At 40.9% G+C, this 16,723-nt stretch overlaps 1 protein-coding gene across 1 annotated transcript; it reads right to left on the bottom strand.

Annotated features, from left to right (window-relative positions):
- Positions 1-13,261: 13,261 nt before the first annotated feature.
- Positions 13,262-15,151, bottom strand: LOC121194679 (probable 2-ketogluconate reductase). The gene is made up of 5 exons (XM_041057661.1): positions 14,770-15,151; positions 14,259-14,430; positions 13,732-13,910; positions 13,548-13,644; positions 13,262-13,418 (listed from the first exon to the last, which is right to left on the bottom strand). The coding sequence occupies exons 1-5, from the start codon at positions 15,146-15,148 to the stop codon at positions 13,262-13,264; spliced, it is 984 nt and encodes a 327-aa protein (XP_040913595.1). The 5' UTR covers positions 15,149-15,151.
- Positions 15,152-16,723: the final 1,572 nt, after the last annotated feature.

Raw genomic sequence — 16,723 nt, 5'->3', positions numbered from 1 at the left:
ACGAGAGGATCACTGATCAAACTGAGAATATTCTGAGTCACCCACAAACCCAGAGACAAAAGGTAAAGGATAAAGCAAGGGGCTATGAAATGGTTGTATTCCCAGTGTTGCTGTATACCCCAAGATAAATCTGCCCAAACCTTAAAAAACAACATATTTTCTTTAGACACCCTGTGGGTATTTTCCCACATACACATCCAATCTGTTCATGCACCAGTCAATCCTTTGCACTTCCATAAAAAAAGCTACCTCTCATTTCTCTCGTGGCATCTTGCGGCAAACTTTTTTTGCAGACGGTGCCTAATTTGAGGCACAGAGAGTTGTCACACACAGTTTAATTGGAGTGTTACTTCAGAGAAAGCAGATTGCAGGTAGGCCTTGATACTCAAACCGCCCTCCAGACTTTTTCTGAGTAGCCTTGCAGGAGGGACGCGGTGAGTGAATCAGCTTTGCTCAGAGCAGAGGATTTTGATTCAAGTGTTGTTAAATTCTGACTGTTGTACCAAACCACATCACACCGCATCACCGTCATGAATATTTGCAAATAAAAATGATTTTATTGTCTTCTAGCTAATGTATTGTATTTTTATTTTTTTATGTGAACTGTTTTAGAGTTGGTATCCTGTCTTGTCTGCTTGTCATCCATCTGAACAACAGCACTGACTGACTGATTGAGTTAATTCTTCTATTTCCCAAGCATAAAGATGAAGGATCATGGCTGTGGTAACTTCCCATGCAGTGTCTTCTTTGTGTGAGAAACCTCACAGCTGCATTCCCTGGATTAAATTATCTCACTTTCTTCCATCAGTACATGTAGCAACATGCCCACAGTGACACTTGGGTTTTCTGATAAAGTGCCACTGCTGGCCTTTGGAGTTTGACGTAACTGTAAGTTTGACAATGCGCCTGCACGTCACAGACTGCTGCAGTGCCAGATATTTCCATCAGGGGGAGCTCTGGTTCCTCTGGTCGACAGAGAAGCACTCTGACAGAGACGCTAGATGGTGGTTAGTGTGAGGATTTTATCCAGCTCACACTCCTTCTTTTGGGAGCTATACGTGGCCATAATTTCCCTGAATATTTGTCATCACCTCATGCATCACACGTTTGTCCTCTTGATTGATGCCATTCATGCAAAAAAGTAAGGCACGTCAAAGCTCCTCCTCCCTCATCCATCCTTTCCTCCTCCCCCTGCATCCCTCTCTGCCTCATCTTTTTCCACTGCCACCTGTCTGCTCTCTTACTCTCTTCCACTGTTGTTATTTACTTGTCTAACTGATTGCTGTACAGCATGTCACATCGGCTGGATGTGGATTCCCTCCATCTCTCTCTCTCCTCTGTCTTTCTCAGCTTCAGCCTCCTCACCCTCATCTCTCTCCTCTTGCTCCTCTTGTGGCTCAGTTTAGCTTGAATAGGAGAGCAGGAGGGGAGTGTGGGGGTGGGGGGGTGCGGAGTGGAAATACTGTAGCAGCAGACTGAGGTTGAGGTGTGGCCTTGAGGGTGGTGGATGACAGCGGCTGCCAAAACATCAATGTCAGACACACACACACATATAGTGGCACAGCAACACGAGGAAGCAAACATAGGTCGCATGAGCCTGTGTGCATCAGACATACATTTAGGGCTTTTCACCTGTTGAAAATCCCCTAAAGGACCAAACAATGTCCACTTGTAATTTTTTTTAATGGCTTTGTTCAGACGCAGCCCTTTATTGGCATTTATTATTATTTATATAATTATATAAATATATATTGATACAGTAAAAGTCCATGGTCACTGCAGACACAACGTGTTTATTTACATTTGACCAGGAACCTGATATTCCTCCAACCTTAACCAAGCCGCCTAATCCTACTCCTCACACTGTGGGTGTAAAGCCCGATCTCTGATGTGACAGCTGTGCACTTTGTGCTCCTGCCATGCGTCCCACCATGTGGCCCATCATGCATTCTAACCTCGTGGAGACTTTGCTGCCATTATTAAATGTGCTTCATTCATTCATTCATTCATTCATTCAAAAAAAACCCCAAAAAACCCAATGTTGTCTCTGACCATAATCCATCCGGATTGGTTGCATATGAACATAATTTCTAGGAGACACGGTTGCATATTAATAAGAATCTGCAGCTATGCTAGCTAGCTAGCTAGGCTCTGTGAGGCCATGCTCAGTTACAGCGGTGCTTTGACCTGAATGCTAAAATCAGCGTGCTAAGATGCTAACGTGCTCATAATAACAATGCTAACGTGCTGACGTGATGTGTACCATGTTCACCACCACTGAAACTCAAAGTTATGCCGGGCTTGTGGTTATGTTAAGTGTAAAGTGCAATCTGAAACTGTCAGACGTGTGAGAGACCTGAAAAAATTCATCCACTCACATGTTAGCAATTAGCTCTTCAGCTACTGTAGTTTGCTGACTAGCCAGTGTACTAGAAACACATAATATTTTGCAAATAACCATGGATGAATTTGGCTGTGCCAGGGTCTCCTCACAGATTTATCATTCCATGATCCCTACAGACATATGGAAAGACAAAAAACAGTCCCTCTGTTTATTATTTATCTCTGCTTTCTCCAGACCAGCAGCAGATTGCTTTGCACAGTACAATGATCATAGCAGTCAGCATTAATGTTTTTGTGCTTGCGCTGCTCCCAAACAGAAAGCGACAGAAGAGGTGGTGCAGCTAAAAGGGAAACCTTTTATGTTTTCAAGTAAGAGGTCTTTGTGGCAGCTGGAAATAAGTGTTGCTGACATCCATTTCCATTTTCCAGCACAAGTGCTGAATGGGAACCGACACACTTTCCAGTCAAGATAGATGATAAACGGATCCCTACAAATTTTCTCATATTTAACTCTGGGTGAAGCTTGAGAGCAAAAAAATCTGAAAGAAAGGGGCACACTTTGTGTGTGATTCTGTGTGTATTGTACAAACGAATGTGATCTTCACTCATCAGAGTGTTTGTTAACGGTCCAAACTTTGCAGAAGCTGTGACCTCATTTAATGAATTTTCATGGAGATCACTCAAAGAAACAGCTTCACTGCCAGTAGTGGTCTGCATTCTGGGATTCGCTCAGATCTCAGCCACTGAATTAGGCTACTTTAAACATTGCTCCATTTTCCATGAGTCCATCACAGCATTTCTTCATCATCTGCGCAGATGAGCCAAATTTGCAATGTTTTTGTTTTTTTTTTTCATTTTAAAAGTATGGAACGGAAAATTTAAACCCTGACTGTGATATTTTGGAGACATGTGAGGTTAATAATCTCCTGGTCTTGACCTGATGCTGATTCAGGTGAAATACGTCACTTTTTTTTTAGCAACTCTAAATGGTTCAAATTCTCAGCTTTTAACAAGAGTTTTGTATGGGTTTAACAATTCAAGACATACTCAAATAAGGCCCATTTAGCCCCTCTCTGTTTCTAATTGAAGTAATTGTTGAGCGAAAGCAATCATGGTCTTTTGTGTTAGAAATTATTCACATATATTAGGAGCTGGAATAAATAGGAATAATGGAAGAACTGAGGAGTTACCGTTGGACCAAGCAAAGACGGCTGAAGTAAACTGCCGCTATTTGACTGGCAGCTAAACTCGGAAACACGCTGAGTTAAAACACAGAATTAATGCTGGGCACAAAAAAGCAGCATGTTGCAGATTACTTTTGCAATTATTTCTTGAAATGCTGGCATTTAACTCAAATTCTTCCACCTTCAACTGAGAATGAAATCAAGGGATTGTGTATGTGACTGCAGAGGTAAAATCAAGGATGTTATTTAAAACTGAAAAGTGTTTGACTTGGAAGCAGAACGTGTTAACAGACAATGAGTTTCCTTGTCAGAAAATAGAAAATTATCCAACGCAATGTTGCAGTTCTGCATCATGGAGCACTAATGGAAGCACTGCAGATAAAAGTACAGGTGCAAACACCTCAGGAGAATGAGGCTGAACAAATTTATTTTAGAGATTCCCAGTCAGACAAAAATCCAGCGTGCAGATAGGAGTGAAATCTGACTCCTCCTGCCAAACACTATTAAATTGGCTCATTTTGTCTTTGCTCTCACTTGCTTGCCAAGTTTCTGATAACATATTCAATATAAAGCTGGCAGAAAATTAATGGCTCCTGATATAATAAACAAACTCGATACTATTTGCTCAGTCTGTGTGTATGAAAGCAATTCACTTCATAACTATTGGCATGATTCGTCCTTTTAATTTATGGACTGTCAATATCTGTAGTTAACACTGAACAACAGGAGAGAGATGATATCAACAGACACAATAAGTATTTACACATTTCACAAGTTTGACCAAAAGTTGGATAATTTAAATTCAAACAAATGAGCAAACGCTTTTACTCCATGGACATTTCGGAGAGTTTTTAATCTACTGCATTGACCTTTAGCTCGAATTAGCTCAGACCAGATCTTGTGTAGTGGTCAGAAATACAGCGGGTTGTGGAATTTGAGGAGCTGACAGTACCATGGGAGGCTGCAGCAGAAATGGCCTCTGAGAGGAAAGAGCTTAGATACACAGAGTTGGCAGCTGAGGCAGAGGAGCTTGGTTGGACACCAACAGTGTGCCCTAATTTCTGACAGATATTTGACAAATATTCTATTGATATTACTGAATTTGTTTTCAGATATTCTTGTACTTCTTGCAAGATATTTCACTAATATTTTTGAGATTTTCTATGGATATTTTTTCTGATATTTTCATGGATATATAACCAATTTCTGTTGGATATTATGGGTTCAAACTACAACTACTGAACTACACTCAAACTACAATGCCTGATTTTACTTGTGCAATATACTGAGGGAAATCCTTTCTCCGTCTTAAGGTAACTTCTGAATGCTTGGCTTTGGCAGTTTTTTTTTTTTTTTTTTTTTTTGCTTTTTGGTTTCATTTCAAGACTAACAGTCCATGGAGCAAAGACCTCAGAAAGATGTCCCTGCATTTTTCTCTTCTACCTGATACTCTGACTGAAACCAGTCACTTTCACTGGTGCTGCCTCCCTGAAATCTAATTTCATGCTGCTCTCACCGTGCACCATCCTCTGGTTACGCTACTGATCTAATATCTCAGCTGTAAGATTGATTTACGTTGCTACAGCTTCTATTTGAAATGCTTCTGTGTTAATGTAACAGTCTTTTAATGCACTAACTGACATGCTTTTTATATTAATGTCATCGGTTTGGACTTGAGTTCTCTGTATTTGTATGTTTGAGAGGATGAACTAACGTAAATAAACACTGTCTTAAAATATACCATCCATGTGCCATCTGTACACAGAGTGCTCACACAGAATGTGAGGCACAATTTTAGAGGTGGCAGGACTCGAAATCGGTGGAAAGTGGAAATGATTTGATGCGGAATCGCCCGGGTGATGAAAATTAAAAAACAACAAGAAAAAAAATTGCTCTCATGTACAGAAAGTAGAAAAAGGAGATGAAGAAATAACTCTGAGATCAGTTAGATGCTGAGCTGAACTCAACATTCACAAAACATTCATTAGTCAAATTTGCAGTCGAATTAGCAGAATATAAACTTAACTTCTGGGAGAGAAGGTTTGTCAGGGTGGCTCCCAGTAACTTCCTGTAACTTCCAGCTTTAATTTGACAAAATACCACCTTAACAAATCTGGTCGTCTGCCAACAAAATAAGATACTGCAGGGTTTATTTTTGAAATGCGAATCCAAGTCCTTAAAAACGCTATTGAACTACAGCCGTGGCCCTTAAAAGCATGTTCCCTTGTATTTCCTGTTTCATTAACTGACACAGCACTGAGAGTTCAGAGACGTCAGGAGGAACACAAAACAGCTTCATACAGCTCAGTGTCCTATTTTCTTCCTTTCTCTCCATTAACAACACACCACTTTTCAATTTGGTCCATACTATGCCTGACATAAAAGCATTTCAGGGAATTGATCAATACTCATTGATTGCTACAAGATATTTTGTTAATCTATCCTCTTAACGCAGGTTGAAATAAAAGCAGCACTCTGAACCAAGTTGTTTTTTGTTGCTTCACAGATCAAGCTGAAACAGACCCTAAAGAATAACTCAGCGGTTTGGTGAAAACCACCCAGTGTTTCAGCTCAGCTGAATCGATTTAGCCTGGATTTCTCCATAAAACACATTAGAGCACTTTGATTTTTTTCCTTTCTCTCAAACCAAAGTGTCTGCAGACACTTGCAGGTTTCTCCTTCCTCTTTCATGAAACATATTCTCACTAAGAGAAAATTTGGAAGACAGGTTTAGTTCAGCCGTACAGTGCCCCAAAACATCACGAACGTAAAGAAAACTTTGGGTGTATGGAGTTTTGAAAAGATGAAACCAACATGTGGACATTGTTGGAGCTCGGTCTGATACCGAGACGCCGAGGTGTAAAGACTCCCGGGAGTGGCTTGGATGACACGCTACTGTTCCCATTACCGTCTGCTTTGCTTCGTATGAATGAAGAGTCTATTGATCGTCTTACTGTGCCACATTGTCAATTTATTTTCCAGTTTGATCACATTTACTGGCATCTTCATCACACAAAGAAATTCAAACCAGCCGCCATAGCGGTCAAGAACCTTATGCCCTTCCGGGGTCAAACACGCCCAGTGAGGTGAGCTAACAGCCCTAAATACCTGTTGCTGTGGCAGCACACCAGCGACACCTACTGGCACACAAAAGCCACCACACCAAGTGCCCACCAAAGTAATTTATGACCATGAACAATTTTGCAAATGGCTCTTACAGACATTTTCTGGACAGTTTGTCCTGAACACTCTTTTGTTTTAACTCCTTTTCACTTTGTAATGCATAAAGGAAAATCCCTGTATGAGACCACACGGTCAGCAGATGGATTTGGGTTAGGTGTGGAAGCGCCCTAAAGCTATGGTAAATGAGCTGAGAGGTCAGCTTCCGCTTTTTTGGACTCTCCAGTGTGTCCGACCTCATATAGGTTAGCCCAGTGAACAGTGAGTGCTATTCATCATCAGACGAGGGTCCTGTAAGACCCACGTGGACAGCACCGATGTGGCGTTAGGACCAAACCCCAAGGTCAAGACTGGCCAAATAGACCAGTGGTCCCTCACCTGATTTAAAACTACATTATATTGTTTAGAAAGAGCGATGACAGCTGAGGAGAAAAGAAACGTATTACACCAAAGCATTTGATACGGTCAGCAGAACAAAACCAAATAGGAAAAACTGTTATTTTCAGCAACTTAACCTCAAACAGCGGCCCTCTCCGTCTATAGAGCATGTCAGTCTTTTCACCAAGCTGAGGCTCTCAGGCTGATGAGATGCAGAAGAGATAAATCCAGCATGTAGGAGAGCGGTGTTCAGCTTTCACCAATCTTTCCCTCTTCAAACGCTTTAAAAAGAAAGAGCTACAAGAACAAAGGCTGCTCACCCATTCACAAACCTCTCACCTACAGAGCACACCTCCTTTAAACAGTCCTCCTACATACTTCCACAAAAAATACAACCTTTTTTTTTTTTATCCTGCAGCAGTGGATTTGTGTCTAATATGCAACTGCTTATAGCAGCGAGGATTACTTGGACAGCTGCAGGCATGGCTTGGTTTTTGTACACCCAGGTTTTTTATAGAGTTTGCTGCTTCCTGTCTTTGCTTGTGTACCTGAGGTGACTTAAAACTTGTGTTTTAAAATCTTTGATTTCACTTCAATTAGCTCAAAGTATGAACTGTGATGTGTAACATAGCGTAGGCTATATATGGAGCTTAGTCCAAAATATGAGTGAACACATAAACAATAAAATAAGGTTTAAAAAGCCACAGAGAGACACACCTAGTCCAATATGGAGCTCGTATGTTATATGACAATGATGCCAGCCACTCTGAGAAGCTGTAATTTAGCACAGCAGTGTTATAGGTGCTATATGCTAACATCAGCATGCTAACATTGCTCACAAGCTGTTAGGCAGGTATAATGTTTCACACGCTCACCACCTTAGATTAGCCTAACCCTAACTCTCATTAAATGTCACACAGGATTAAAATGTGAACTGTGCCTAAATTTCCCATTAGATCACAGTCTGTTTAAAAAACAGATAATGAACAGTTTTCTTGTCAGTGTCAGTTGTTAGCTCTCAGGCACGGTGAGGACTTTCTCATCCACATTTCTCTGCATTAAATGTTATAAACAAGATAAAGTGTCAGAGGGGATACACATCGAACATGTTCTTCACCAAGTACACAATGCATATAAATGAAACCGTGCCAAATTCTGTGTTTGTTGACGCTTCAAAGTGAAATATTTGAGGCTACGTTCCCTGACTAAACACAATCAGTTTGTCTTCTTCCAGTGTTATCAAAGTATTACAAACTGGTTTGGGAGTAGTGGATCCCCAGGGTGTGCAAATGCTATTATGCCTATAACTTTGATTTGCCTTTACAGCAAATATTACCTACAAATCTCACTACAGAGGAATTCCTCCAGTTGATTCCTTTTAATTCTTTTACAAAGGTTTGAGACAAATTGAACAAAGTATGACTAAACCCTGCTGTTTCCTGTGGGATTTTACCTCCAAAGCTTCTTTTCAGCAGAAGCAGAGCGAGGTAGAATAAAGACGGTGAAAAGCACTTTGATAGTGTTCTTCCGGGCTCATGAAAGGTAGACTGCGAAACATTGCAAACTGGTTGAACTTTGCGACACGAGCTCTCTCGCTGTCTTAAAAATACAAGTAAACTAAATACAAGAAACTTAAAGGTAACTTTTTTTATTTTTTATTTATTTCAGCTCCAAAGGTAAAGCAGTGTGCAGCTCTGGTCATGCTTGGTTCACACTTGTTGTATGTCAGCTTGTACCCGACCTCATGTCTTTTATTTGGTTATTCAGATCAGACGCCTTTAAATCTTTCACTTTTTTGTGATTCTTCCTGCTTTACTTCTTATTCTGCTTACATCCTTTTTTTTCCCCATCATTCAGTGGTTTCTCGTTATGCATGTGGAAAGTGAAAGCCCCCTCTTGCGGTCCAGCCAAAAATAGTCTTATTAGCACGATAACTGTAATTTCCACACATTAATTCATGAGTGAGACTTCTCTTAGTAATTACCGTGGAATAATCATTAACTATTATGCCATTTTGATTACCTTTAGCGTTGTGATTTGGCATAATAGATTTAAAGTGATGCTTTAAACTAATTAGATTTACAAAATGCAACTTTTTGATCTTTTCATTTGTTCATACAGGTTTGCACTCCTGCTTGAATTTCAAATCCCTACAGGACTTCATTCCTTCCACTTTTCATTAGCGAAACAGAGAAACTGTGTCAGCTCAGCGGGGTTTTAGCAGTGGGGATTTGCAAATGGGATCCTTAGAAGTCTACGGTATGTCTGCAGATTCAAGACACGACCATCAGTGAGCTGTGCAGTCATTCTTTCACCGGGAAGGATATGGAAATGTGTCGCAACCCATCAGCAACCGTAGTTATGAAAAGAGATGTATAACAAATAATAAAGAAGTTAGAGGTCAAACTGAATTGATACTTGTTATTCATACTTTAGTCTTACTGTCGTGTTCGGGGGAATGAGGGGCAGGTGTACAGGCAGGTACTGGTGAGTCAGGTGAGTAACGTTGGAAGGAGCTGAAAACAAACAGGACCAGCACGGCAGGATGTGGAATGATAAACGTTAAAACTGGGAGGCCTTGAAAACTGGCAAAAAGTTGTAAAATGAAAATAACAGGTGCAAAGACAAAGCAAAGCTGTTGCTGTGACACTTTCATGTGACCATGAGATTTTCAGCTGCAGAATAAACTGAAACCAGAGGCTGCTGTGTCAAAAATAAAGATTTTATTTACAACACTTTAAAATGGAAGCCAGAAAAAGTGGATAATAAACAATAAAATGAATCAAACAAAAAGTTAAAATAAAGAAAGGATGTATACTGTTTATTCAGCAAAAAGATCCACAAGAAAAATAAGCAGAAAAAAATGGCCCGTACAACTGGATGAGTGAAAGATGGGGAAGAACAGTGGTTGGCTTTTCTAGGGGTTTGTTTTTGTTTGTTTTGAACACTGAATGAAACAAAACCCACATTAAATAAATACAAAAGAAATATTACAAACATTTTAAAAAGTTCATGTGATGTAAAATAAATAAACTAACATCTGCCTTGTTGACCTGGACCACAATCCCCCCAGTCAGAGAAATTCAGGTGACTGGAATGTACATGTATTATAAAAGAACATACATTAATCATGCACCAAAGAGACAAAAAAAAACGTACCTTATTTTTTGGCTGATGTGGCCAAGCAATCGCTCCATGTTTTATTCCCTCGCTCAGCTTGAAGAATTCGAAAACACAAATATTTAATTTCAGACTATGAGCTAAAAATTTGATGGTTCCACAGTTTAAATATTAAAATTGTGCTTTTAAACACATATAAAAGGAGTCAAACAAAGGCTGGTCTCAGCTGCTGTCTCTCAGCTGTGTCTCAAACCGGGGGCCCAGCGGAGCTTTTAAACCCTTTTTTTAAAGACTCTGAACTTTGTCTGGGTCGAAGCACTAAACTCTCTGTTACCTTCCCCTCTACAAAGCTAAAATTTCTCATCGTGATTAGCATGTAGCTTGTTGGCTAGACTGACTGCTTCTTATAGTTTGTTATTAAACCTGAAGACTGAGTGGAGAGCAGATGGAAGCAGCAGGCAGACAGAGAGGCTTATTTTGATCTCAGCAGACCAAAATGAGAAACTCCAACTAACTCAGACTGTAATGAAATATAGAGCCATAATTATAGCATATTTAGTAAATTAGCAGTTACAAGAACAGAAGAAATAAGCCCCATTCGGACTGGAGTTATTTCTCCAAGGAAGACAGGATGATTTTTAACATCAGCTGCTCTGGTCAGTGATTATAACCTGGTCCAGGGTGAGTTGGTGGGTAATTTTTTACCCCTGCCACAGTAATAATTACTGCCACAATTACCTACTTTTCTCAGCGAACTCACTTAAATCCCATCTGTATCCATGCCCTTGTATTTTAAAATGATTAAATTAGGTTTTTTCCCATGTTTCCATGTGATCTGGCTGTCTTTATACTTTTTTTCATCACCTCAGAACTTTTAGGTCTATTTTAGAACCAAAACGGAAAAAATGAACGCCATCAGGAGAGCAGGGTCCTGTAAAAACTCATCCTGTGTGGTGTTATAATGTCAGCTGCTGTGGTAGCCACACTCTTTTGGCTTTGTCCTGCAGAATGTCCCTGTCTATTACAGCCCACATCCTGTAATTTCATGGTGGTCACAATGCTGCCTAGAAAGATGAATTAAATTACAGAGGAACACAATGAATATTTTATTCCCCTCCTCACCCTGTAATGTTAATCCTGTGCAAATGGGGCAATAGAATACAAATTGAACTTTAAAAAAAGCGCCATTCACCATGTTTAGATGCAAATGTACCTCAATGAAAAAGCCTTTTAGTGATGTGGATGCATAGAAGGATAAGACTGCTGAGTAAATGAAACTGAGGAAGTGCAGGACAATGAAAAGATCTCAAGGACACCTCCAGTTTTGAGAGAGGTCACATCTGTGATGGACTAATGTAGCTCTCACCATAAGGGACACCTTCACAGTTTATAGGAGCAGCCTTGAGGGAAAAGGCCAGCCGGAGTCAGCCGCTCTGTGGGCTTCAGGGAGGCCTGTGTGGGCCGCCTGCTGAAAGGGTGCCCTTCATTTCTAGACAGCGTGCCCTTTTTAAAGGTCCCATATCGTGAAAATGGGTTTCGATTGTGTTTTGTGTTTTTTTTTTTTTTTTTTTTTTTAGAAACTCTGACGTGTAAAATAAAAGCTGTGAAAATATGCAGCCTCTCACTACTGCTACTCTTGGTTTCTGCGTCAAAACTGGATAACCAATGAGCAGCCGGCTGCCGGCTATCTGTGGGAGGGTAAGGCAGCGTGAGCAAACCTGTGCTGGTAACTGTAAATTAAGGACAGAAAGGTTTGTTAGCAGTTGCATTGAGGAGCAGGGACTTTCCCAGTTTGCAGTGTTTTAGCTGCAGCGTGCAGGCTAACGCACAAATGCAGAAATAGATAGGGAGCGAGTGGCAGCCTCGCTGTTGTCTGTCCTCATTGCTATACTCACTCACAAACAGCCTCGAGAGCCTCATTTAGGCACATGGCAGCCAGGCCCTCATGTTCAAAACATGACCTTCAGCTCCTCGCTATAATCAGGTCTTTTCTCAGCGTATGGATATATGCTGAGCAGCTGGGAGGCAGAAAAACACTTTGCTTTGCTTTGTGTCCATATGAATTACATGTAAATTATAAATTATATCTTTTTAATATCAGTGAATTCGGTTCAGGCAAAACTAAATCATCTCTGCCAGGTATAAAGACAGAGGCAAAGGAAACAACAACAACAGCTGAGATATTAAACAATATTTGAGGGAATATAACATACATGATCGGTTCAGGTGTTCTGTAAAGATATCGCATGATATAAGTAATCACTGCACAGTACATCCACTATATCATGAATGTCATTGCTGCCTGGATTGTGTTCAGTGGCAATGTTTACTGCAGTCAAGGCAAAGCTTTTTTTTTTTTTCTGAACACAGGTTGAATAGGGGAGGTGGTCAGGGTGAATGAGGGCGTGCGTGGAGCAGGACTTTGGCTCCAGAGACCAGGGTTCGCATCCTGAGTCCCACCGGTTCCTTAGATTTAAAGAAAATACAGCACTTTGGTTGAGATTAGGGAAAGCATGTAGCTTCAGTTAAACGTTAATGTAGTCAACACACCCTGTTTCACGCTTCATGTCACTCCAGGGTTTTTTTTTTCCCAATATTTAACCAAAAAGACATTCTTTACTCCCAAAACCCAAATCAAGTCCTGTGAAATGCGTGAACATAATCATAGCGCTGTTTAATCCTGCTTTAATTGCCACAGGCAGATACTGAATTGCATGAGTGAATATTGTGGGGAAAACCAATGAAAAATGTGATCAGGTAAAATTTGCTGACACTTCCAGTATCCACATTTTGCCACTTGGCAGATACATTCATTAATTACATTTCCTCATGTTTATAAAATTCCTAATCCAGGCGGCATGATGTTCCTTTCGGAAACACATTTTCTGTTGCAGTAAAATATAAATTATAAATATTAATTAGAGAGAGATGCATGGTGTGATAGCACACTTTAAACAAACTTTGACTTGACTTGTTTCCACTGCTTATGTTCGCACATTGTTTTCGAGCACACCCTCTGCAGAAAGAGCCGACACCGACTGTGCCTAACAGTTTGGTCACTGAGGCTTGACTTCATTTGGAACAGGTAAGCCTTTCACTGCAGCCAGAGCGTTTTCTAGCATCTTCTCCACAATCCTGCGCGCTGTGTTGTAGGTACTGATCCCGATGTGGGGGGTGATCAGCACGTTGGGCAGGCCAAGCAGCGGATGATCCCTGCACAAGATGAAGCAGAAGAGATGGCAGGAGTGAGCACGGAGTAATACGTTACCCATATGTTACACAAGCACATAATTCCAGCTTGAGAATGTGATTGTGTTTCTACATTGGTCTGAGAGATGAGACCTTGGTAATGGTTCAGGATGAGTCACATCTAATGCGGCTGCACGAATCGTTCCCGACTGGAGAGCTTTAACTAAAGCCTCCTGGTCCACGACTTGACCTGAGACGTGAATGGAGCGTAATCATTAACTCGAATCATTAATCATGACTGAAGATCCGCACAGTCCTGGAAACACTCTGTCCTCACCTCTGCTGATGTTGACCAGTGTTGCCGTGGGTTTCATGAGGGACAGTTCTCTGTGGCCAACGAGGCCCACTGTGTCTGAGGTCAGCTTGACAGCTATCACGATAAAGTCTGACCTCCTCAGCAGGTCGTCCAGCCTTTCACAGTAACTCGCTTCCACTGCTCGCTCATCTTCTTCACTCCTGATTAGAATAATGAATTCCCACATTTTTAGACTCACACTAATTTTTCAAGCCTTCCAGAGTGTAATCAACACAGTCAATGAGAAAGAACAACCAGTTTTTTCAAGAGGAGGGGAATAATCAGCTCCTTTAAAAAAAAAAAAAGTAAAAACCAGATTGGCACGATTTACCCTGCCAGAAAAATGCCACCGTGTTGATTAGCAGGTAAGCTATGTCACTGACTTTACATCACTTCCTGTGCAAGGATGTTTGATTTCCTGCATGTTGTTCAAAGAGAAACAAAAAAAAAATCCTGATATGTTTGTGTTTTTTGTTTTTCATTCTAAGAATAACCTTATTTTTTTTTACCGTCTGGTCCTGCTGTGATACAGTATCTTCATTTCAAATCCTTTGCTTCTCTGAGCGATTTTGTAACCAATCTCTCCCATTCCAATAATCCCAAGGGTCGACCCGGTGACTTCATCTCCCATCAGGCTTTGTGGTATAGAGGTAGTCTTTGGGTCCACTGCGATCTGATGAGCTACGGGGGAAAAAATGAGAAGTCTTTGTTTTGTTTTTGCTTTGTAAAAGCGTACGAGTCCGCTACTGCCATCTGCATCTTTTACCCAGTTTTTTTTTTAAAAATGCAGATTTACAAATGAGCTTTCGATGTTATGGAAACTGATCGTATTCTTTTATGCCTTAAAAAATGACAGACAATAAATATGAACTGAAGAGTTTTTTAGGTTGGATCAGAAGGTTGTAAATGTGAGTGCACACAGATGAACTCATGTTGAGAGTAATGAGTTGCAGTCCTGGTTGAAGAACTGCACAGACACTGTTTTGCAAACATTTTGCACTGGTTAACATTTGATCTCACCCTCAAGGATCTTGCGAGCTGACGCCAGCAGAAGACCGATGGCTAGATCTGCAGTGGAGTTGCTGACTACATGGGGCGTGTTGGCCACTTTTACCCCGAGACTGTTGATGAATGGTACATCCAGGTGGTCAATGCCCACTCCTCCGCTGGCAACCACTTTGAGCGAGGGAAGCAGTCTGAGCAGTGCGGGCTCGGCTGCGGGGCAGTACTTCCAACTGAACAGGGCCTGGATTTTGGGGCCATGAAGTGCTGGGTTTTGTAGAAACTCTCTGCAGTGGACGAGTTGGAAGTGTTGTTTCAAAATGTCAGCCAGCTCTTCGAGGTATCCGAACTCACCCCCCACCTCTGAGACCAACGCCCATGGTTTTTCCTCCTCCATCTCCTGGTGTGAAAAGACATAGAAGGACTCCATCATGTAATCTGACTAAAAATAGAGACAGCAGTTGTGCACTGACACTAGTACACTGCCAATAAAGTAATTCCAATTAACTGCTGGATTCAAATAATAAATGGATTTTTCTATGGGTTAAATAGAGCTGTTATACAACCTAATCAAAGAGATTTTCTTGGAAATTACAAGGACATTACCCAGAAATGTCTGGTTTCTAAGTTAGTTTTATGAGCAAGACTCACCTTTTAAGCCCAGAGTTTCAAATCTTTCCTCAGACTGGTCAGGTAGAAACTGAGGGTGGGAAGGTTGTTGTTGTTTTTTTTTACCTTTGACCAGTGTGGTGTTGTCATTTTCTTTGGATGAAGTTAGAGATTAAAGAGGTAAGTTAATGTGAAAACTGCAGGGGCTGTCTTCGCCCTGTGGCGTGAAGAGGAGGCAGAGGGAGGACTGTTGTGCTTGGTATATAATTCACAATTAATGAATGACAGATGCAAGACATTGTGTTACTGTATATGCAGAGATGAAAGATTATATTCTTGGTTTAAGACGGAAAAAGTCTGTGATCTTTCCCAAACCGAAACCAAAGTGTTATTGCTGCCTAAACCTAACCACTGACTGAACTCAGGATGTGAGTCCCGCCCTGACTCTGGTGCGAAAGTCCCCTCACCCCCATCCACCCTGACCACCTCCCATCGACTCTGGTGCGTCAGATAAATGCAGCGCTTCATTCACTCAAAAACACATGGCTCTGAAAATAATTCAGATGGTGATTATGTTTGTGAGCACAATGTAATTGGAAAAAAAAAATTGGTAATATACGTTTGAATGCAATTACTAGGAGACAGGATTGCAGTTACATCCCTTCTTATTGGTTTGTTGTTCTGTGAAATCATTCTAATGCTAATCTAAAAAGCTAATAATTGCACGTCGAGGTGAGATTGCTGTGTCAAACGACCATTTCCACGGTCAAGAATGAACTTTCATGCTTGGCTTCGTTTTCTTTTCTTTTCAGTTATTATCATCCAAACCAAAATAAAAGGCAACACTTTAATCTCATTCCATTTCAATTGTACCAAAGCACAGAGTAATACCCTCCTCATGCTACGTTTGCACGGGAGTAATGACGGATAAATTTATGTTAATGTAGCTGAAATCATCATGCACATCACTGCGATTATGGTGGAACATTTCACGGGACACAGCTGGTGAATACAAATGTATGAAAAGGTAAAAGCATTTAATCTTTTATAGCAGCAAATTTACTGGTGAAGAAAACTCTGATGAAAGTGTTTTATATTTTTATGCTCTTGGTCTGAGGAGAGACTTGCACACCACATGCAATATGTGAAAGTCAAAAGATGAAAGCAGCTCAACATATAATGCAGTGAGTGAAAGAGCACGAGCATGAGGCGCTCGGTGCTCCCGACATACCTTTGGTCATGGTGAACTTGATATTGATTTTCTACCATTGTTTGTACCATCTGTTTGACTGTAGCGGGCCAAGGAGAGGCTGATCCCTGCGAAACATGCAGCTGAAAGGAGCGAGCAAGGAGTTGGTTGAGT

The sequence above is a fragment of the Toxotes jaculatrix genome, chromosome 15 (genome assembly GCF_017976425.1).
Source record: "Toxotes jaculatrix isolate fToxJac2 chromosome 15, fToxJac2.pri, whole genome shotgun sequence".
Classification (NCBI taxonomy): Eukaryota; Metazoa; Chordata; class Actinopteri; family Toxotidae; genus Toxotes; species Toxotes jaculatrix.
The sequence above is the reverse complement of the archived record's forward strand: the minus strand, read 5'-3'. Positions and strand labels throughout refer to the sequence as shown.